This window comes from Vipera ursinii, assembly GCF_947247035.1.
Source record: "Vipera ursinii genome assembly, chromosome: 14".
Classification (NCBI taxonomy): Eukaryota; Metazoa; Chordata; class Lepidosauria; order Squamata; family Viperidae; genus Vipera; species Vipera ursinii.
The window spans coordinates 11,162,177-11,186,427 of NC_139527.1; the positions used below are offsets into that span (position 1 = coordinate 11,162,177).

General features: G+C 47.8%; 1 protein-coding gene across 1 annotated transcript; it reads left to right on the top strand.

The window, feature by feature from the left end:
- Positions 1 to 383: 383 nt before the first annotated feature.
- On the top strand, positions 384 to 24,107 carry HNF1A (HNF1 homeobox A; the record flags this gene model as incomplete). Its single annotated transcript, XM_083373347.1, has 10 exons — positions 384 to 712; positions 11,580 to 11,779; positions 12,917 to 13,103; positions 15,362 to 15,600; positions 17,379 to 17,584; positions 18,829 to 19,030; positions 19,761 to 19,952; positions 20,094 to 20,215; positions 22,777 to 22,912; positions 23,986 to 24,107. 10 exons carry the CDS (start codon positions 384 to 386, stop codon positions 24,105 to 24,107), a joined length of 1,935 nt encoding a protein of 644 aa, XP_083229473.1.
- Positions 24,108 to 24,251: the final 144 nt, after the last annotated feature.

Here is a 24,251-nt window from a genome sequence, read left to right on the forward strand (position 1 = left end):
CTTCCTCTCCCCCATTTTCGCCCTCCCTCCCTCCCTCCTAACGCACTTTGTGAACTGCTGTCGCAATGCCGAAGTCCAAAGTTCAGCTACTTGCCTAAGCACACAGATAAATATGAACCTTGGAGAATTTGCATTGCTCCAATGTAAACAGAGAGGCGAGGGTCCCTTTATCAGGACTGCCTCAGGACAGTGGTGGGGGGCCTAAGGCAGCTTTTTCCTTTTTTTTGGTCTTGGGGAAATTGGGGGGGGGTTGCCAAGAGAAGATCTGCGGCCATTTCTACTCTGCTGACGGCTGGACGGCTGACTTTGTAAGCATGATGTAGCCCCAAAAAGGCAAAGGGCATTGAACGTGTGGGTTCCAGACGAGGAGGACCGTCGGGACCATGGTCTCCAAACTGACCCATCTTCAGGTGGAGCTGCTGGGAGCCCTGCTGGAATCAGGGCTAAGCAAGGAGACCCTGATCAAGGCTCTGGCAGAGTCCGATCTGCACCGCAGGGAGAGCCATCAGCCTGGCAGAGCCCTCCAAATGGAGAAGGGGGAGCCTTGCGGTGAGATCCCGCTTCTCCCCAATGGAATGGGGGAGTCCAGGATGTCAGAGGAGGAGATTTCGGATGATGGGGAAGACTTCACTCCTCCAATCATGAAGGAATTGGAAAACCTGAGTCCTGAAGAAGCTGCTCACCAGAAAGCCGTGGTGGAGAGATTATTACAGTAAGAGCCTCTCTGCCTTCTTCCCGCCCTTCTCTCTCCCTTCGTCCATGGCTCTGTCTTCTTCCTCCTTCACTTGGGGACCCCTTCCCCCAAAAGGATCCCTCTGAAGGAGGCACTGGCTGGGGATGATGGAAGGTGCAGTCCAAAGTGTATGGAGAGGGGCCAGGTGAGAGAAAGAGGACCCCAGGTAGTTTAGGGATCCCAACTAACCTGAACTTCAGAGGTTTATCCCAAGGCCGACAATGAGATCCAACTTCTACCATTCCATGAAATCCCGAAAGAGGGTGGAGGGACCATGGACATTTCCAGCACATCTGGGAAAAAATCCTTTCTCGGTCAGAGCAGAAAAAACCTTCCCACATTCTGTTTTTTTTTTGGGGGGGGGGGGCGATTTCAAATTTTGCTCAGAGGGAACTGCATGCAGGAACCCCATTGAGCTAAACGGGGAGCAAACTGTTTATGAAGGTTGGGTGCTATGAAGAACTGTGTTCATGAAGTACTAATTGCAACCCCTGGCACAAGGTGAAGCGAGTTGCACAAACACACAACTTACAAATGATGTTATTCTGCTCCTAGCCGGCTTAAAAGCTGGTAGTTGAATTGTTGGAGTGGGAATAATTCTACACGATTAATTCAAGTCTTTGTATGAAGCCCCCCCCCTATTCTTAGGCAATGCATTTTGGGGAACACATTTTGCTGCCCGACATTAGCACTGTGACTGCTCCCCCACAGTGACGACTCCTGACAGTTTCTGTACAGGGTGGAAGACCCCCCGCCACATCAATGCCTCTTCCCCACTTACGCTGCTTTCATTTGCCTGGATCTTAATTCAGGGGCTGTTTTCTGACTCTGTTTTCTGCTGATTTTTTTATTCTTTTCTAAAGGGTTGAAGACGTGGCTAAAGGGTGGGTTGTAGGTCTGTCTGGACAAAAAGTGAGGAGTCTCCGGCTATGCCATTAATGAAAGGCTCCACTGGAAAATGTGAAGCCCACCTGAGCCCATCCAAGTCTCTTTCCACATGAGTGCAGATGCAGAGGCCCCTCTTCCAGAAGGAAGGCGGGATAGACACTGCAGGGCTCTAGAAGCTCTTCTGCCCTAGAGACTGAGGGAGCAAAAGAAAAGCGTGCCCTAGAGGGACCCTTACCTGTGGGGCGAAGCAGACGGGCTTCTGGGCTTCTTCCTCTCCCTCCTCGTCCTCTCTTGCAGCTAGGAAGACCTTCCCCACTCCTCTCCCTTTGCCAGTTCCCCTTCTGGGGTCCAGCTTCCAAGCTACCTGCCCTTCGGATGACCCCTTCTTCTCGTCCCCCAACTCGCCCTGACTCTGCGTGGAGATCTAGGGTCAGCTTGGTTTCCAACGTTTCAGGACTGGACTGGTTACTAATTATCCAGTGGCTTTATTATTTCTCTTTTGTCTTATACATTTATAAACGAAAAGGCTCAGATAAGCCTTTTGATCATTAACTTCTGATGATTTATCAGGTGTCTCTTCTTAGAGGACAGAGCAGAAGCCGGAGAACACCTGTCCTGCAAAGGGTCCTGGGAAACCTACAGAGCAGAAGGGGAGGGGAAGGGCGTGGGGGTCTCTGGCTGGGGTCAGCACTAGACTAGATGTTAACATATAGGAATACTTATTCTATTCTCATGAGCCAACGTATTTTAAAACATAACCTATAACTAACTCTTGAATTCCTCATATCTTACAACATTGATTTTGGAAAGTCCTTGACTTACAACCATTTGTTTAGAGACCTTTCAAAGTTACAACAGCACTGAAAAAAGTGGCTTATGATCATTTTTCACACTTACGACCATTGCAACATCCCTGTGGTCATGTGATCGGAATTTGGATGCTTGTCAACTGGCTCATGCATTGTCTGGGGTCAAGTGATCACCTTTTGTGACAAGCAAAGGCAGGTTCACTTAACAACCATGTTGCTTACTTAACCCTTGCAGTGATTCACTTAACAACTGTGGCAAGAAAGGTTGTAAAATGGGGCAAAACTCACTTAACAACTGTCTCACTTAGCAACAAAATTTTTGGGTTCCATTGTGGTCATAAAAGAACTTAAGTACTTATGTACATATTTCCTTCATTCATGTACCATAATATTATGTGCTTCTTTTATATATTTTTACTATATTATCTGTAAACTCTATGCCATATGATAGATAGATAGATAGATAGATAGATAGATAGATAGATAGATAGATAGATAGATAGATAGGTAGGTAGGTAGGAGGTAGTTGGATGGATGGATGGATAGATAGATAGATAGAGGATAGATAGATGATAGATGATTAAGATAGATAAATGATAAATAGATAGATAGATAGATAGATAGATAGATAGATAGATAGATAGATAGATAGATAGATAGATATAGGTAGATAGATAGATGATATATATGACAGATAAATAGATATAGATGATATATATGATAGATAGATAGATAGATAGATAGATAGATAGATAGATAGATAGATAGATGATAGATAGATAAATATAGATGATATATATGATAGATAGATAGACAGACAGACAGACATACAATCACTCAGACAGACAAACAGACAGAACTAAACTGGAGGTTCACCTGAACTGGGTGCCCAATCCCCAAGGAGAACATTCTGGCCAGTTTTGCAGAAATATGCCTCAGCTACAATATTGGCCCTCTGATCCGGCATTATTTCAGAATTCAGAACATCTCACGTACATTTACAGAATTAACTCATCTAGGATTTAGCTGGGTTATCATAAAGCCGTACAAGATGGCTCTGTGGCTTTATTAGAAAACCATAGTGATTGACTTCATCGGGTTTCCCCATAATCAAGTCAGATCCATGATAAGTTGGGACACGGAGTGCAGCAGCCAACCTCAGGGACCTCCCTTTAAAGGTGGGAAACCTGTCAGAGCCCATCATCTCCAACTGCTTTTGTTCTCTGCAGAGAAGATGAGGCTGTCCATAGCCTCCTCCAGGCCATAGCAACCATCTCTCTCCCTCCTTTTCAGAAAAAGCTCCAGAATTATGACACTCCAGAAGTTCTGGATGGGCCACCTAGAACATAGGTCAGAAAGTGTCTGGAAACACCTTTTAAATCGCTTCTCAACCTTGGCAACCTTAAGTATATGGATGTCAACTCCCAGAATTCCCCAGCCAGCTATGCCATGGTTAAGAACCACTATTTTGTTAGGAGCCACAAAATGCCTCATTGTAAAACCGATGAGCCTTAAAAGGCATTATTTGGGGCTACCAGAGGCTAAGGGGGCTCTTTTCCTACAACCTCTTAGAGCCAGCCTGTGGTTCTTCTACTCTCGGGATTCTTCCTAGGGAGGGCATTTCCTTATTATAAACCATCTGGCCACTTAGTTACAGGAAAAACCACTTTTTCCTTCACATACTTTCCATTCTGGGATATCTGTTATAGTTTTCCCAGAATCCAAATCACGATTCATCGCCTGGATTTTAGTCTTGGGTAGAGGGTTGGGAGGAATTAGCCAGGAATATGAAACTGTAAATGAAGTCACATCTAATACTAAACCATAGCTTGCTGCATCCAGGTTTGTTTAAAGAGCCACAATTACCTGGAGGACTCCTCATGTTAAATGAGGGATAGACAGCTAGTGGCCTGAGGGTCAGCTGAGCCCTTCAGCTAAGTTCTTCCGCCCCAGAGCCCCTGAGGCTGGGCTGCTGAAATTCAGCACCAACCAAGGAATCTGTTTTCAAAGGATCCCAGCGCTAGAAGAGACATTAGTGGTCCTTTAGTCCAGGGCTCTCCAAACTTGGCAACTTTAAGACATGTGGACTTCAGTTCTGAGAATTCCCCAGCCAGCATGGCTACCTGAGGAATTCTGGAAATTGAAATCCACAAGTCTCAAAAGTTGCCAAGGTTGAACACTCCTGATTTAATCCAACCCCTTGAAAACCTCCAATGAAGAGAAGATTTCTTCAGTGCTCCATCAAGAGAGAAGCCCACTATTAGGAAATAGCTTTTCACATTTAACCTGAATCTATTTTTCCAAAATTTCAGACTTGTGGGCAACAGAGAATAACACAAATTTGAAGACTGCTATCACATTTCCCATCAGCCGTCTCTTTTGCAGACCCTTTAACTGTGTGCATGTAGCTTCCAGGGCAAGATGAAAAGAACCCACAATATGAATCAGCTCCAAGGCTCCCTTGATTAACCGCTTGATCTGTAACCCACAAGGTGGGTCCACAGGGTACAGTCAGGAAAATCAAGATGGCAGCCATAATGGAATCACTGAGTCTCCGCTGGTCTTTATATGCAACAGCACAAAAACAGTTTCTATCATGCTATCCAAGCCACCATCTTTGCTACATTGACTACACCCTGTGGATACCCTGTATCCCGCCAAATCCAGCCACTTTGACCCCAAGCCACCATTTTGCATTTGGCTCATGGCCTAGCCCAGGGGTAGGCAACCTCGGCTCTTTTATGACTCATGGACTTCAACTCCCAGAATTCCTGAGTCAGCATAGCTGGGAGTTCTGGGAGTTGAAGTCCATGAGTCATGAAAGAGCTGAGGTTGCCTACCCCTGGCCTAGAAGCACACAGTGGAGTTTTACCCCAAGTATGTTCACACGATTCTATGCAAATCAGAATCTCTAATCTAGAAGTTGCTTTGCAGCTGACTGAGGAATTCTGGGAGTTGAAGTCCATGAGTTATAAAAAAGCCGAGGTTGCCTACCCCTGGCCTAGCCAATATTTTGCATCCACCTCTCCTAGAAATAATAGTAAAAACGACAGGACCCTTGTGCAACACCCAAAGCATTAATAGACTTGATATCCCTAATTTTGCAAAACACTATTCTATTTAGAGTAGCATACATTTTATGGCACTACATCAGTGGCTCTTCAGTTAGGTTAGGGTTAGGACCCCCCCTCCCCATAGATTAGATACTCATTTGGATGTTTAGAAAATCATAGAATAAAATAAATTCGATCCTGCAAGGATGAACTTGACCTTTTCCACTCTCTTGTCAGGTGACTGAAAATGTGGCATGCCAGGAATCTGATGCAAATCTAATCTGCTCTGATGAGTTAAAAATGTGTATTTAAGAGCCCCTTTTCAAAATTCTTGAGAGCAGCGGTGTCCAACTTTGGCAACTTGAAGACTTGTGGACTTCAACTCCCAGAATTCCCCAGTCAGCATGCAGGGAAGTTGAAATCCACAAGCCCACAAGTTGCCAAGATTGGACACCCCTGTTTTAGAGCAGCTGATTGCACTGATTTTCACTAGTTTACACATCTGTGCAGCTGCCACTGGCAATAGTACTCTTTCTTGGTGCCTGTTCTCAACCAAGGGAGATTCTGCCTAAAAGAACTGAAAGAAGAAGTTTCCCTTGCTCCTCTCCTCTTCCCCGACCATCTCAAGGTGGCTTCATAAACCACTCCTACTATCCTTTTCAGGACCGCCAGTGCTTTTTTTGTAAAAGAAAAAGGTGCAGGAACTCACATATGTTATACAACTTGCCTTGCCTACCTACCCTACAAGGTTCCATCCAAAAAAGGTGCCAGAACTCCCTTCTGAGCGTTCTATGAGGAAAAAAGCCCTGAGGACAGCAAATGACTTCTTACAGGAAGATTTTTCCAGTTCTCTGGAAAGTGGAAGTCTACATTCCCGGGTGCTTTTTTACCCAGGAACCAAATCTTAATTCTGTTTGCCTTCCTTGGCTAGTAAGGTGGTTACGGCCACTTTGGGGATGAGGGGAAGAGACCTTGAAATAACAGGCCTGGAGAGGGATGGAGGAGGAGCAGGGAAGACACCAGTGCAGTCAACAGAAGCTGCACCCCAAAAGTCTGGCCACCCTTTTGCCTCTGATGGCAGGATAGATTTGCCTTGTCTTGTTCCAGGGCCATTTTTGGACTACATCCAGGCCTTTTTATTGCCCTTCTGGGAACACATTGTGCTCTTTATCTTGTAAGGGAGGAGAGAGTAAACATGGTCTCTTGATAATTGTGGAAGCACTTTGGACTTTGGCCTTAGGAAAAATACTGGGGACTGCAAAGGCGTAGAAGATGAGGTGGCCCTTGCACAGCTGCACAGAAACTCTTCCAGCCAAGACAGAAAGAGAGAGAGAGAGAGAGAGAGAAAGAGAGAGAGAGAGAGAGAGAGAGAGAGAGAGAGAGAGAAAGGGCCCTTCCCTTGCTCCCAGGGCTGCTGTAGCTGCCCACAAATGTTCGACTGATAGGCAGAGGGCCTGGGTTGAGCATCAAGCCCTTCACTGTGGAAGCTGCTACTTCCTGAAAGAAAATTCCAAGCAAGAGAAGGAAGGCTGGGTGGGAATTGGAATTCCATTCCAAAAATAAGAAAACCCATTTCAGGCCACTAGACGCACGTTGTGTGAAAGGAAAGTCGGGTCCCTCGCTTCTTCCTCGCAGACATTTGGGCCCACGTCTGAAAATTGCAACATCTCTTGGTGTTGCCTCAGAGAGCGCAGAATCCAGCCTAAGCCAGGAAGGGCCAAATCCATCCAGAAGAATAAAACGCATCACTGCGCACCAGTCTTACCTTTTCTCCTGTCCGTCCCCACAAAGGCAAGAGAGAAGTGTGGTCCAGGGTCAAAGGACGGCAGGGATGGCAGCATCCTTGGCACGCGTGGCGATCCGGCCCCCCGCTCGGTCCTCGGCAGGGAGTCTCAGGGAGGTTTCCCAAGAATCCAAGGTCCTGGCTGACCTAGGCTAGACTGGCTTGGCTCAGCACTGGGGGAGGCAGGGCTGCAGGACGGGGGGCATCTGGACGTGGAGAATGAAAAAGAGAGAAGGAGGAACATGGAGTCATCCCCCCACCCTGAAAGTTGAATTCCCTGTTCTGAGGACTGGGCTTTCTTTTAATGCGAACAACTTGATATTTACTTTCCATTTAAATTTGAGATGCTGCTATAAATTATCAACCAGGCTCTTGTTCCCTTTGAGTTGATAACTAACTACCTGGGTTACTTATTGTTCAGGTAACAAAAGGGAGGCGAGGAATAACCTCAGGAGCGAGCAAGAGAGGAACTTGAACCCCAGGGGTGATCCCCATGGAGAAAAGCAGGACAGGCAGAGATCGGAGGTCAGGAACTGAAGCCCATGGGCAGAAGGGGGCCCAGGGACCCGTCCTCAGCTGTCCCACCCCCCAGAAGCCTCCTGCAGGGAGAGGCCACCAAAGCCTCCTCCTCCTGCCCCGGCCAGGGAGATTAGGGTGACCTTCTGAATGTCTAGGTTTCCTCATGCTTTTCTAAGGACCACCTTGGCGCCCCAACTCTGCCCCACATCAGAAGGCCCAGACCGGGCCTGGTCTGAGCGCTCCTTTCAGCCTCCCTTCAAGACATCGGAGAGGAAGCGGTTGCTCCAGGAAATGGTTACTCCCAAGAACCCCACATTTCTGGTTCTACCAAAGGAACTGAAATCATTCTGGGGACAGATGGCCAAATGTTATGTGTTCCCTTTCCTTCACTCAAACCTATTTCCAATTTTCTTCAATTGCGCTATGAGTCACTGAAATATTGGACATTTTTCCCAGAGCAAAATAAGCCATTGTGGCCACCTTAAATTCATTTGTCTCTTTATTTCTCATATGTATATGTTCACATAAATCTGAAATTACATAGTGTAAAATTAAGAAAAGAGATGGAAAAGAGAAAAGAGTAAGTAGAAAAAATAGTGAGGAAAAAGACTTCCAATATTCTTTACACAAAAAATGATTACATCTCTTCTCTCTTTAAAGTTACAACGTGGCTCTCTTCCTCCCACATTCAACCCTTTTTAAACAGCAAAACTATAAAATACCACTTCATTTTTTTCCATTTTCAACAAAAAGGCCATCAGGGATATCCAGTTTTCACAAACGTTCCGCTTGTCTTATCCCTGATCAAAGAGGTCAATTTCACTCTTTCTCAAATTCCGCCATGTTCACGATCCTTGCCTTTGCTGTAGCTTTTTCAGTTCCCCTCCCCCGCCCCATCTTTGTGCATCTAAAAGTCTCACTCTCTCTTTACTTCTTTTAAAAACAGGTTGTACAGCTGTGCCAGAATAAACAACACAATTCAAAGAAACTGTAAATTCCCCCTATGTGATGCCTTTCAGGGGCTTTTAATTGCTGCTGAGGAGATGAGTCCCTTTGTACCCCTCAAAATCCTCTTGAATCTTCATATTGTCATCTAAAACAATGTTTCTCAACCTTACCGACCCTAAGACGGATGGACTTCATCTCTGCTGGCTGGGGGATTCTGGGAGTTGAAGTCCACCCATTTTAAAGTTGCCGAGGTAGAGAAACACTGATCTAAACATAGCTAAATGTCTATGGAGATTCTCGGTCATCCAGGTCATGGTTGTCCCAAAGGTGCTTTGGGACTGATCTAAAGACTTGAGTTTTTCCACATCTTTGTTGTGTTGTTTGCAAATGCGACAACTGTATTTTCTAATCTTTCTTCCAAGTCACATATAAATATATTGAGTAGTAGTGTGGGAAGTCAGCTCCGCAGAGAAGGAACTATTAAAAGGGCAGAAAAACATATTTCCTAAAAAGATATTGAAGAACCAGGAAAGCACGCCCAGTTTTCTTCATAGTCTCAGGTCTCCTCCCCGCAAGCAGAAAACCAGTTCTGTAGACATGCAAATGTAAGCCATCAGGATGGTTGGAGCTAGAACATTAAGAAGACAAAGACACCTAAAATCCACCTACCCCAGCCCCACGGAAGCAGGACAGGACCTTTGGACATAGTAGGATTAACCCATCACCATCAGAATACCAGAAAGGCACACTCAGACTCAGGTCCAAAGTTCACGACACAGGAAATAGCCTCAAACAGGAACAGGAAGCAACTCCAAACAAAAGGATCCAGAGGGTATAGGAACCTACTCCCTACATGTGGTCAGCCCTTCTATTCTGCCAGCCACCTTCCTGTCTGGTTCTCCTCTTCAATAAACTACAACCTTCTTCCCAAAGCAGTTGCCATGTTTATTCCCAGCTTGGATGGAACCATGATGAAGACTTTCCTTCCAACAGTAGAAAATCTAGAAAGGATTCCTGCCCCTCCCTGCTTTACTCGCGGATCAAACCTACTGCTTAGTCATCGGTTCCAGAGTTTGGGCCAGGAATCATGTGGAGCTGGATGGTGCTTTGCTCTCTGTTCTCCCCCCCCTTTTGAAAGTGGGGCAGCTTTCGCCTTCTCTGAACCTCTGAGGTTCCGCCTTCCATGCTTCCTCAGAGGCCACCAAAAAGTCCTCCAAGACACACACACACACACACACACACACACACACAAAACCCGGTCCCTTTGTGCCTCCTGAATGGTCTGATTTTGCAGCCCTAAGGCCATTTGCGGCAGTGGGGCAGCCCTGCCTTTTCTTTACCACTCCCTCCTTTTGTCCGCCATCCTACTTTGAGCCCTTTGAATGCAATTTCCCCCCCCCCCAGAGGAGAAGCCGGAAGCCACGTAGGAATTGTGCCCCCTGCCCCCCTTGCCCTCCCCCCTTAGCAGCCGCCCACCCCTCCCTCACCCACCCCTCACCACCTTAGAGCCCAAGGGCGCTTTTGTGGCTTTCCCTTTGGAGCTCTGCTCCGACTTCCCGCATCAGCTGCTGCCTGACAGGCCTCCTTGGGATTTACACCCGTCTCCTTGTCCCTTTGGCCCTTCGGCACCTTGGCTGGTTCCTGAGCTGCCTGCTAGTTCCTCCCTGGCTGGTCGGCATCTTGGTTTTGAGAGCTTCTCTTGCGCTCCCTTTATCTGAGAAATTTTGTCCATGGGATTCTGCCTATCATTTCTCTAAGCTTGTTTTTTTTCCTCCTTAGTGTTTTTCCCACAAGTGCCTTTTGCTTGTTTGTTTGCTTGACCAGTCAAGTATTGATCCATTAGTTGAGTAAGGAGAGGATTGACTGGCCTGTCATCTGAGCCTGATGTCTTGGGCTGAGGGTCTGGCACAGAGTCACCCAACTGGCTAAGGCAGGACTAGGACGCCCATCTCCCGGTTTCTAGCTGTGTCCTTGACTGCTAGCTAGGGGTTGGCAACCAGGGCAACTTGACGACCTGTGGACTTCAGCTCCCAGAATTCCTGAGCCAGCGTGGCCAGTTAAAGTCACAAGTCTTAAAGTTGCCAAGCTTGGAGACTCCTGACCTTGAGGAACAGGAGGAAGAGTTGTCAACAAAACAATGGTCAGAGAAGAGAAATCTGGGCCGGAACAGAAACATGCAAAATGTCTCAGACAAGACCCTCCTTGGTTCTCTTGAACAGGGCTTTTCAATCTTTTCACCCATTGTACCACTTTTAGGATATGGCAACATCCGAGTGCCACCAGTCGCCTAGCTCCAGCCATCTCTCACTTAGGCTTGTGCGGTGCTGCCACCGGTTCAGCTCATTTCCCTCCCCCGCTACTTTTCTAGGATGGTTGCGTACCACCTGCCAGGTGCCAGTGTACCACAGGTGGTACCCGTACCACTTGTTGAAAAGCCCTGCTCTTGAAGATAATGGGAGGGAGGATTGAAAGAAGGGGCTTCAGACTTGCAGGATTCTCTTACTGTAACGTCAGAATAAAAGTAGTCTTAGCCTGCTTGATGGTGGCTTCCTAGTCTGGCCTAATTTGACATCACTGGGCTAAAACAGAGTTGTGAGCATGCAGCTGGTGTCTCCACACGTTCCAGGAATTAGAGAACCTACTGTTATCTCTAAGATTTACTCATTTGGAGGCAACACATTAGGTGAATCCAACAATTCTGGATTGTTTATCCTTGTAAGCTGCTTGGAGTCACCAAGAGTGAGTTGGGTGGCCGTGTACATTGTCTTAAATAAATAAATTGTGTCTCAAGATTCAGAGGGGGACAAGGACCCTTCTCTGAGGCATCCGCTTTCGGTCTCTTCCAGGGAGGATCCCTGGAGGGTGGCAAAGATGGTGAAGTCCTACCTCCAGCAGCACAACATCCCTCAACGGGAGGTGGTGGACACCACGGGCTTGAACCAGTCCCACCTCTCCCAGCACCTCAACAAGGGCACCCCCATGAAGACCCAGAAGAGAGCCGCCCTGTACACCTGGTACGTTCGCAAGCAGCGAGAGGTGGCCCAGCGTAAGTACAGCAAACCGGCAGCAGGTCTCTTCCCAAGACCCCTCCGTGTAGACCAGGGGCGGCTGGGACTCTGGGAGGTATCTCTGCCTCAAGATGCCCAGGTTGGGGGCATTCCTCCTCTGAGCAAAGTTTCCTAGCTCAGAGGTGAGAGATGGTGCCCTAGGCAGACCCCACCTGGGATCTGGGCAAGTCTTCCTCCTTCTGGGGCTGAGGGCTGCTGTGGGCAGAGGGCTGGGTGGGCCTGGGGGAGGCTCGTGCTTCAGGGCCATGAGATGCTCTGAGCCAGTTCTGAGGCTCAAGGGCTCTTTTCTGTTAGCTTCTCATTTCAGCAGGAAATGGCCAGATGTTAGCCACATCTGCTAATGGGTGGGGAGTGTATTATTATTGCCCCCTCCTGGATTGCAAGATGGGCAGAAAATGTTTCTTGTGGAAATGCAGTAACATGCCATCCTCTGGGTCTGAAATCCTGATCCTTGCAAACTTGGGGGGGATCTGCAAATGTCACTCCAGAAGTCTGTACCCCACAAAAAGATGATGGGGTCAAGACAGAGGAATAGGCAGCAAACCCACCACACTTAGGTTTAATTTGATTTAATCAAATTGTACATATACATGTAATTAATTTTTTAAAAGAGCTAACACGGGGACTCCATAAGCATTTGTTATGTCCTCACTGTCATGTGCGTAAAATTGCCTAGCGTCGCTCATACACCGCAAGTTGATGGATTATAGAGGCGGGATCTAAATCAGGGCTCCATCAGCTCCCATTATTCCCAATTTATTATTGGGGTGGGGTGAAATTGTGAATTTTAAATCCTGAATAATTAATATTGTGCACTGCCTGGAGTCTCTCTGTTGAGCTGGGCGGCTATAGAAACGTGCTTAATAAATAAATAATCATGAGCGAATTAGTCCCAGCCAGCAATAGCCTTTGGTCTTGGAGGGAGCAGATGGGGGGGAAGCTAGCTGGGAATAGAAGCAACTGGAAAATAAGATCTCAACTCTCCGGCTCAAGAAATCTGGCAAAGGAGCCGCTTCTGCTCTCTTCTCTCCCAGCCATCTTTTGTGCTCCAATCCTCCCCCATCCCTCCCTTCACAGGGTCCCTGAGGAGCCCAACCCTCTTTTTGCCTTTCCAGAATTCACTCACGCTGGCCAGAGTCTCATGGGGGAGGACCCGATGGGAGAGGAGCTGCCGGCCAAGAAGGGCCGGAGGAACCGCTTCAAGTGGGGCCCGGCCTCACAGCAGATCCTCTTCCAAGCCTACGAGAGGCAGAAGAATCCGAGCAAGGAAGAGAGGGAGGCGCTGGTGGAGGAATGCAACAGGTACTGGGGAGACGGACACGGCCTTGTGCCTGTCCTGCGGCCACCGGTCCCGGGAGAAGGCCTTGGGAGCCTCCCATAGGCCACCACTGGAAAGGCCCTGCCAGCCAATCGCCCCACAAGATGGAGTCTTTCCCTTTGTGGTCAGCAAGTGAATTCCTCCTCCGTACGCCACGTCCAGCAGTCTAGATACCAGCTGGGAGGGAGGGAGGGTTGAAGTGCCATTAATTCCCCTTAGTCGAGCAAGGCAATCTGCCCCACGAAAAGGGAGCGAACGCTCCTTCACGCTCCCGTCTCTCTTCTGCTCCAAATTCACCCTAAACAACCAACCAAACCTGAGCTTGAGGCAAAAAAGAAAAGGAGGACACTGGGAGATTCAGCACCATCGCAGTTAGATTACAATTAGCACAGTGCAGAATAAATACACAAGAGCTTCCCTGGGCTATTCGTGGCAAGACCCTTCAAACTTATTTGCTTTTATTTGTTTTTTTTTATATCCTGCTTTTATTATGTTTACAAATAACTCAAGGCGATGAACATATCCAATACACCTTCCTCTTCCAATTTTCCTCACAATAACAACCCTGTGAAGTGGATTGGACTGACAGGGACTGGCCCAAAGTCACCCAGCTGGCCTTTTTTTTTAATTGAAAAGTTTTAACATACATTTTATCTTTAACAATCCCCCCTCCCCCTCCCCTACCCATCCCTCCCCACCCCTCCCCCTCCCCCCCCCCCCCGACTTCCCAGAGCTAAGTACAAGGTATAAAAACAAAAAAAACAATCATGAACATCCATATGCTAACAACCATAAACTCTAAAATCTATCACTCTCTAGCTCGTATAGGATAACTACAAACACTATTAGTATTAAATATAAAAAAAGAGAAAAGAAAAAGAAAGAAGACTTATTCAAATGCTACATGAAACTTCTTGACCCTATACTTGTTCTGGATATACTCAATCCATTTTCTCCACTCCATAATGTAACGTTCTTGCGAGTGATCTTTCAAATAAGCCGAGATCTTTGCCATCTCTGCCAGGTCAGAAACCTTTAAAGTCCATTCTTCTATAGTCGGCAGTTCCTCCTTCTTCCAATATTGGCCTATTAAGAGTCTTGCTGCCGTAGTTAAATTCAACATCAACTTAGTGTCCACAACCGTAGCATCTGTAATTATACCCAACAAAAAAAGTTGCGGACAAAACTTTATCCTTTGCTTGAAAATCTTCTGCATATTCCACCAAATTTTTATCCAAAAGGCCTTAACCTTTTTACAAGTCCACCATATATGAAAATATGTTGCATCTTCATCGCCACACCTCCAGCACTTGGGCTGATAATTCGGATACATACTTGCAAGCTGGCCTTTATACTTCAGGCAGGACTAGAACTCCCAGTCGCCCGGTGAATGGCTCAAAGTCACCCAGTCAGCTTTCATGGCTAAGGCAAGATTTGAATTCATGGTTTCCTACTTTCTAGCCTGGTGTCTTAACCACTGGATCAAACTGGCTCTCTTCCTAACTTTGGAGAAACATTTCAATGACAATTTGTCTGTTCTGAAGACCCGAATCTTGCGAAATATGCTGGGCTCCTACCTGAGCATTTGGAGGTTCATCAGCACCTGTTCTGGCGCACAATACTCATCTGCAGTTGCACATTGGGCTGAATAAACCATCTTTTGGGATGGTGGTCACCATGATGTATATTCCTTTTGAGGACTCGTTTGAATAGTTTGCTAAAGTGAGGCACCATATGTCTTGAACCTGCTTCACTTATCAACTGAGCATAAAACTGTTTTCTGGGTTTGGTTTAATGTGCTATGTAAATCCAGCCATTGCAGCTGATTACTCGTAATTTATGGTTTAGCACAAGTGAGGAACCTCTGTTGAAGGAAGCCAATTGTTACAACCTGGGGTGTGCTTCGCCTGCTGTGAACTGTGATCCTTCTGCCTTGAGCACACCAAGGTTGCATGAGATACCAACCAAGTTATCAAGAGATAACCACCACATATTCTTGGAGGTCACTTTAGCTTTCCTAAACTTCATCATTATTTCTCAACCGTGGCTACTTGAAGATGTGTGGATTTCAATTCTCACAGTTCCACAACCACAACCTTTAAGGGGCCAAGGTTGAGAAGGTTGAGAAAATTCCCAGTCACTTGCTGATCCAGGAATTGTGTTTGGCCATATGGGGAACATGTCCGGGTGGGGAGGCCCCGTGGTTGCCCCCGACCTGACCAACTGTACCCTTCCTTGGCAGGGCAGAGTGCCTTCAGCGCGGCGTCTCTCCATCCCAGGCCCAGGGGCTGGGCTCCAACCTGGTGACTGAGGTGAGGGTTTACAACTGGTTTGCCAACCGCCGTAAAGAGGAAGCCTTCAGGCACAAGCTTGCCATGGACAGCTACAACGGCTCCCAGCCCAGCTCCATGCCCACCTTGGGCTCTCATGGCCCGTCCTCTCTCCAGCCAGCGACTCCTCTGTCCCCAGGCAAAGTCCACGGTGAGTGCCAGGTGGGGGGTGGCAAGGCAGAGGGAGATGTTCAGGGTCAGGGACATATGAAGAACATGGGTAGAATGGTTGCTGGAATTGGGTAAGTCTAATTTAATAAAAAGAAAGACTAGGGGGTGACATGATAGCGGCATTCCAGTATTTGAGGGGCTGCCCCAAACAGGAAGGGGGGGTCCACCTCTTCTCCAAAGCCCCTGAAGGCAGGACAGGAAGCCATGGATGGAAATTTAATCAGGGAGAGAATCAACCTAGAACTAAGGAGGAATTTCCTGACAGTTAGAACAATTAACCAGTGGAACAACCTGCCTCCAGAAGTGGTGAATTCTCCAACACTGGAAGTTTTTAAGAAGAGACTGGACAGCCATTTGTCTGAAATGGTATAGGGAGTTGTCTGGAATACCTGAACAGGGGTTGGACTAGATCTCCAAGGTCCCTTCCAAGTCTGTTATTCTGTTGTTAAGAAGTGGGTATAATATATACATATGTGGGTATGTATCTATATCAATGTATGTGTAGCCCTTGCCTTATTATCACAATTGGGACCAAAATTCCCATCGCTAAGCAATGTTCAATGAATTGAACGCTAAGTATGTTCAATGAATCACACCTCACTTTACAATCTTCTTTTTGCCATGCTTGGCCAGGGACAAAACCCCCTTTAAATTACTATAATGATCTTGTGGTTGCTAAGCGAATCTGGCTTCCCCCGTTGACTTTGCTCATTGGAAACTAGCCGGGAAGGTTGCAAACAGCCAGCACGTGGTCTTGGGACGCTGCAACGGTCATAAATGCATGCCGGTTGCTAAGTGTCTGAAATTGTTTTGATAATTTTTTATTTTATTTCCAAAGTCAACAACAAAAAAGAAAACAACAAAGCAAAAACTAAACAAGACCAAAACATGTGAATTAAAGTAATGCACATATATTATCCCCCTAGTTGAGTATTGATAAATATAAGTGTCTGAATTTTTATCACTTTTCTATCACCCATGTTACCACTGGGATACTGTGATGGTTACAAATGCGAGTAGTTCAGTTTTTCCACTTTCCTCAGTAACTAAATGAATGGCTGGCTGTAAGCCAAGGAGTCCCTATATATTCACGTGTAAAGTTCCATTTCTTAGCGAAGCGGGAAGATCCTGGAGCTTTGCTACCTTGGAGCATCCGCTTTGTAGCCTCGAGTTCTGCCAAGCTCTGTGGGGAGGGGAGAAGGAGGTGAAGGTCTCCTAAGACAGGTCCCCAACTGCCCAGTCTGTGGCCTGCTACCGGTCCGTGGCATGTTGGGAACTGGACCACGCAGGCAGCGGGCAAGAGAGCAAAGCTCAATTTGTGCAGGCACAGGATTAGGTTGCACACGTGAAACCATCCCCTCCCCCCACCGCCACCGCTGCCGGTCCGTGGAGCCAGAAAAGTTGTGGGCCGCTGCCCTAAGGGAATTAATAATAATAATAATAATAATAATAATAATAATAATAATAATAATAATAATAATAATAATAATAATAATAATAATAATTTTATTTATATACTTCCCATATAAAAAATTAAACATATTGAGCACCCCGGTGCTTAGTTTCCGAATACCGTTTGCTTTGGCGGAGCAAGAAGACACAGGTCAGCCAGCGTGCCGAAGCGCTATCCTGGGGACAGAAGCAAGTGGCAGGAAGCCCCCTCCCCAGTTCGCCTTCTGGGCAGAGGGGTTTCGTCCCCGGCCATGCTCACCAATGCACCGGTTGGATGAGGCTTTCTTGTTGGTGTTCTCCTTTCAGAACCTTCTCCTCTCCAGCAGCAGCAGCAGCAAGGACTCGCCTTCTCGGAGGTGGGCATGAGGTATGGCCAGCAGCCAGTCAGCGAGGCCAGTTCTTCCAACAGCAGCCAGCACAATCCCATCGCAACCACCCAGACCATCCTGCACCAAGCCTCCCCCACCAGCCTCTGCTCCACCGGGTCCAGCTCAGGACCAGACACCAAGCTGGTGAGTGAAAGGTGCCCGAGACCCTGGCTGGATTCTCAGAGCCGGCCAGTGGGAGAGAGGCTGCCCCCCCCCCCCCCGGGGAGGAAAGCTGGGAGGACGGACTGCAGTGAAGCAGCAGCTCCAGGGAAGGGGGGGGGGAGACAAGAGGCAGCCCAGCCCGGAGCTGAAGAGGAAGAGAGTCAGGATAGCCACTCCCTAGAATCTCCCAGGTACATCTGCTCCAGTGAGAGTATCAAGGTTTAGTCTGGCAAGAGTCTGTCTATTTGGTATGAGCAAATAAAAAAGCTGAACTCTGGCTGGATTGTTCAATGGATGCAAACTTATCAAGGAGAGGAGCAACCTCTATATCCATCCATCCATCTATCTCTATATATATCAATCATCTATCTATCTATCTCTATATCTATCTATCATCTATCTATCTATCTATCTATCTATCTATCTATCTATCTATCTATCTATCCACCCATCTATCTATCTCTATATCTATCTATCATCTATCTATCTCTATAACTATCTATCATCTATCTATCTATCTATCCATCTATCTATCTATCTTCTCTCCTTCTCTCCCTCTCCCCCCCTCTCTCACACTATCTATCTATCTATCTATCTATCTATCTATCTATCATCTATCTATCTATCTATCTATCTATCCATCTATCCATCCATCCATCCATCCATCCATCCATCTATCTATCCATCCATCCATCTATCTATCTATCCATCTATCTATCTCTATATCTATCTATCATCTATCTATCTATCTCTATATCTACCTACCTACCTACCTACCTACCTATCTATAAGATCTCCTGCTTGAGCAGGGGGTTGGACTAGAAGACCTCCCTTCCATTATTCTGTTATTCTTTTCCCACATCATTCTTGGGCTTAGCTTGATAGCCAGGAAGCCAAGGGGAGGGTCCTAAGCCAAGGAGAAGGACCCTTGCAGTTTCTGCCATCCTTTGTGGCCGCATCTTGAGGGCTCCCCTCCTGGGATGTGCCATTTACAAAGGGCAGATTATTAAAGGAGTATTACCTCTATGCTCTGATCACCCAGCACAGTTATGTCCAAGCCAGGTGTTGACTCTAGCGTGAGAGGAGAAGGGCCAGACGGATCAAGCAAAGGATGGCAGAGACCATTGACTCTGACCACTGAGCTCTCCGGGCACTACTGTGGCCCCCAGACACCTGCTGGGCTCCAAAGGGCCCTGAGACCTTCTGGCCTCCTTCCTGTCCCACAGATCTCTGCTCCAGGGGGCTCGCTCCCCCCCGTCAGTACCCTGACAGCGCTGCACAGCCTGGACCACAACCCACACGCTCTGAGCCATCAGACGCAGAACCTCATCATGGCCTCCCTCCCGGGGGTCATGGCCATTGGCCCTGGAGACACACCTTCGCTTGCACCAACATTCACCAACACGGGCGCCTCCACCTTAGTCATTGGTAAGTGAGGAGCCTTAGCTGTGGAGAAGGGGTTCAGCAGAGGCAGCATGAAAAGAGCTGGTCCCCGAGGGGGTGCAGGGCAGCTCCTTCTCCAGGAGCCAGGTCCTCTGCTGCCCAGCTGGGCATGTCCTTCTTACTGACAGGGGCTTCCCATAGCTTGAGGCCTTCCAGCCGAGAGGATATTTTTGGGTGGAAAATATTATGGCCAGAGGACCACTGAGCTCAACCTTTATCCAAAAGAACCAGTGAAATAGTCAAAGGTGCCGCATTGAGATTTGTGCCCCAGGTTAATAATAGGTTTGCATATGTGGGTGTCTTTTACATTCCATTAAGCCACGATTCATTTTAACCAGCGTTTGAGTATGTCCATGTGCATAACAGAATCCTATAAACCATGGCTTATCAATCAAGAGCATGGCACTCTATGAAAAGCCATGTGTTTCAGCTCCATGGCTAGACTCTCAAACTACACTAAGCCAATCTTCATGGTTGGTTGAACAAGCCATCATGTAGTCAATAAGCTAGTCATCCCATTTTGTGCAAAAGAATCTGCTAGGACAAAACCAAGCAGATTGGTTAGCTTAGGTTAGCATGATGACGAAGCCCCCCGATTGTGTGGCACTATGCATGAGGGCTGTGGGTTTGGGTCTAAGGAGGCGTCTCTGGGGGCTTGACCGCCAGGCGCCCGGGTGCTGCTGCCCAGCCTGAGCAACGCTCTCCTGTCTCCCAGGTCTTGCTTCCACCCAAGCGCAGAGCGTCCCTGTGATCAACAACGTGGGCAGCAGCCTCACCACCCTCCAGCCGGTCCAGTTCTCCCAGCAGCTGCACCCGTCCTATCAGCAGCCAATCATGCAGCAGGTCCAGGGTCACCTCAACCAGAGCCCCTTCATGGCCACCATGGCCCAGATCCAGGCTCCTCACGGTAGGTTCGGAATGGAGGATGGCCGTCCTGGGAAGGCTCCATGCCAGGCACCCTTCCTGCCCCTTGGAGCCGACGGGAAGGGGGGCTTTCCAGCCCGTCCCTCAAGTCCTCCGTTGCTCACGGTGCCTCCGTTATTCCCAGCTCTCTATAGCCACAAGCCAGAGGTGACCCAATATGCGCATACCAGCCTTCTACCCCAGACCATGGTGATCACAGACACGGCGAACCTCAGTACCTTGGCCAGCCTGACGCCATCAAAACAGGTGAGGGGGCACTGTGGGGGAGCACAGCTGAAGGGATCCCAAGGGGCCAACACCCAGGTGGCCCAAGCGGCAACAGAGAACAAGCTGAGCCGAATCACACGGAGTCTGCTTCTGCAACCCAGGCCCAAGAGCAGGGGTCCTCATACTCGGCCATTTCATGACTTGTGGACTTCAGCTCACAGAATTCCTCAGCCAGGTACGCGTGCCTAGCTGAGGAATTCTGGGAGTTGAAGTCCACTAGTCATAAAAGGACCAGGTTTGAAGACCCCTGCCCAAGAGGCAGGTATCTCCGGAGGGGGGGGGGAAACTAATCCTACGGTTTCTTCTGCTAAAGAAGAAACCAGTATGTGAACCGAGAGCAAACCCCATTCTCTTTTAGCACTGATAAAGTTACCTAGTTAGGTAACAAAACATCTGTGAGAAAACAAGCTGAGAAAGCACCAAAGTTCTAACAGTTCAACCCTGAGCTGCAAACACCCCCTTTTATAAGAAACTAGTGGTTTGCAAAAACAATTAGATAACACTGCTAGCCAAACACAAGTGTGAGTTTAACAACCTGAAATTAAATCTCTTGTTCCTGCAAAATTTTGCATCCCAAGTTTCAAATGGCAGAATTTCTGGTCATTTCTGGAGGGTTTTCTTAGGGGATGAAGCAGAAATGGAAGCATTTTCCCTCCACACAGACCCTGCTCTCTCCTTCCCACACTTAAGGTTAAACATCCTCCCCTCCCCCACATTGGTCCTGCTTTATCTGGCCAGATTGCTTTGTTCCTGCAAGGTATCCTACTATTCTTTGGTTGGCAAGGGGAGCAAGTTGTATTTTATTCGTGTATTCAATGTGTATGCTGCCCATCTGACTGTCAAGCCACTCTGCACTCAGCAGCCAAGAAAAGGTGGCCTACTCTTGCTTAAATGGCTTGTGTGAACCCAGGAAATTTGCCCAAGGCAGGTTTTCCTTGGCCATAAAAAGCTGAGATATTGCTAGATGGAAGGGAAGAGAAAACGGAGCCTCCTCACTAATGCCACCCGGTTACTTCCTGTCTTTAGAAGGTTTCAGAGCTTCCTCTTTCCTAGCTTTATGGCCAGCTTTGTCCCTTTGATCTTCTCCTCTCAAGTTTTAAGATCAAAGGCCAAGGTGGCAAAATTGCCGCTTTTTTTTACTGATTTTATGGTATTGTGAAGTTTAATTTGCTTTTTAGGTGGAATGCTATTTTAAGATCTGTGCACGCTTTCAAAAGGATGCAGAGGCCTTTGCAAGTGGAAGCAAAGCTCCTCCTGATTATTCATTCAGGCTGCAGTCAACTAGTTAATCTGAATGCAATTCTTTAAAGCAGGTGCTACTTTCCCTCCCCCCCCCACCAAGCTGAGGGAGGGGGGAGGCAGAGAACCCGGCTGCTTTAAAGAAGAGGAAGTTGCTGGATGAAGAAGCAGGAAATGTTAAGTGGAGCTTGCCTGCAAAGTTGGGGGCAACAATTTCCTGGCCAACCAAGGTGGGATTTCTAAAAGCAAATTGTAGATGCTAAAAGCATCTTGCGAATTGCAGAGGCACCAAAGGCCATTAATGGGAGCTCCAGCACCTCTTTGCCCTTCCAAGACACCCCAGGCTTCTCTTGCTGACCACTCGCTCCCGGGGAAGTCCAGCAAGGCAGCTTTCCTGGACTGCATGCCAAGCGATAAGTTTAGCTGAGGCGATGGAAGCAGCAGAAAAATGAATGGAAATGGACCGTTTAATGCTGGTTCCTGATTTTAACAAATAAATCTGAGCACAGGCAAATGTGCTTCTTGGGCTTTAATGAATTTGAACGTTGTTCAAAATAGAACAATGATAAATAGGACACGTAGCAGGAGAGAGAAATGGGAAGAGGACTTCGGGATGGACAGCTGCTCCTAGCGGAGGAGATTTTGAAAGTGCCGTTACAAATAAATCAAGTGAAGGAAATAGAAAACAAGAAGACAGCCCCACAAAAAGCCCGAGTGAAGATCTGAAGAGAAAAAAGACTTTCGGGAAATGGAGAGGCCGGCAATTCTCACGGAAGAGCTGAGCCGGGAAGCCTCCAACTTTAGAGAGAGGAAAGTGAATGCTCCAAATAAGATGAGCTTTAGTGAAGGACGAGAAGGACAAAAAAGGCCTGTTTGGGTATGTTGAAAATAAAGGAACCGGGTAAGAATAAATTTAACAGTTGCCCAGATGCTGGTCAACAATGAAAAGCTTTGGTTCGGTCTTTCTCGACAAACAGCTGCGTGGAAATCTGAGGAGCAGGAGGGGTTAAAAGGGGGCAGGAAGAAGTCCATAACCTAGAGAAATATAACCTGCTACAGGGCATGAGTTGCAGTCGCTGGGACCAAAGACGGTGCACCTCTGGATCCTGAACAGCAGAGGGGCTGTCACCCTGCAAGATTCAAAGCATTTCTTCTGAATGTTTGGGATCTATGTTAGTCTCTAAGCTAAGCTTGACTAAAACAATTTTGCGGTTTATCAAAAATTTCTTCTACTCTGCTGCACCTTGCGAGTAGCTTGGGCAAGCTTTGTCACTGCCGTTGCGTTGTTTCCCCCCCCCCAGATCTTCACGTCAGACGCAGAGACTCCCACGGAATCTGGGATCCCAACCAGCCAATCTTCGGTCCTCCTGCAGAACCAGGAAGGCTCCATCCAGGCGCACCTTCAGTCGGGCCCCCGCATGACCTCCAGCCCCTCGGGTAAGTGGCAGCTTCTGCTAGGGGACGTTCCATCCCTTAGTGCAGGGGGTCGGCAACCTCGGCTCTTTTATGACTCGTGGACTTCAACTCCCAGAATTCCTGAGCCAGCATAGCTGGCTCAGGAATTCTGGGAGTTGAAGTCCACGAGTCATAAAAGAGCCGAGGTTGCCGACCCCTGCCTTAGTGGATCCCAGGACATTTTATTCAAAGCCATTTGCACTTAGGACCGTAGGGTTCGGTTAATGACCCCTGCAAAAAAGTTATAAAATTGGGTTGACCCATTTTATGACCATTATGCTGTATGGCCATAATGGACAGCTTCGTTATGGTCATAACCCGAGGACTACCTGTGTCAGCAGTTTCTATTTCATAGGTGGTGAAAGGGTGCCCGAGCGCCAAAATATTTTCAAAACTCTGTTTCTGATCCCTTCTCAGTCGAACTTCACACCTTAAAGTGCAGTCATACAGCACAAAGGCCCAGCAGAGAAATGCTACATTTGGTTGTCTTTAGTCTTGGAAAATAAATTGTGGCTAACCAGGCGGAACCCCAGCCATCTGTGTGTGTGCACACGGCCACTCCGTCCTGGTCTTGACCGAGTGTGCAAATAAATATACGCAGACAGCTGGAGAAGGTCTGCGGAGATAAGGCATCCCCACCCCGGGTCGCTGGCAGCCCCCTCCCTTCGGAGTGCTCCCCACAGCACTAGAACAAATGAAAATGGGCAAGCTTTTGCCTTCAGCAGCCTGGGACGAATGATGGCGATGGGGACCCTCCCTCGTTCCTTGGGGAGCATCTTCTCCGAAGAGTCACCGTCACCTGCCAGAATGGGATGTTCAGCTTTTCTGATGCCACCAACAGTCAGCCATCAACTCTGCTAGGAATAAAACATGCTGTCCTTCACAGGGGTCTTAAAAAATAATCTGTGTTTTTTAATTAGCCAATTAAATGTGACTTGGATGCTTTGTGGGTAGGGAGTTATCAGCCCCTCTGGATTGTGCAGGAGTGAAAAGCTCCTTGTGCACCGAGTTCACGTACTTTTTCCGCTCCCCCTTACCCCCATTCTCGCCCCCAGTCTCCTCTGGCAGTTTGGTGCTTTACCAGAGCTCCGATTCCACCAACGGCCACTTGCTGCCCTCCACCCACGGCGTGATCGAGACCTTCATCTCCACCCAAATGGCTTCCTCCACACAATAACCTGGCTGGCCACTTGGACCTTCAGCAGCCCTTGCCTGAAGCTCGGAGGCCCTCTCCTGCAGCCGCTCCTGGGAGGGAAGGCCAGTCTGGGCCCCCCAGCTGCTTCCTCTGCCAGGATTTATATGCCTGTTTCCCCCCCCACAC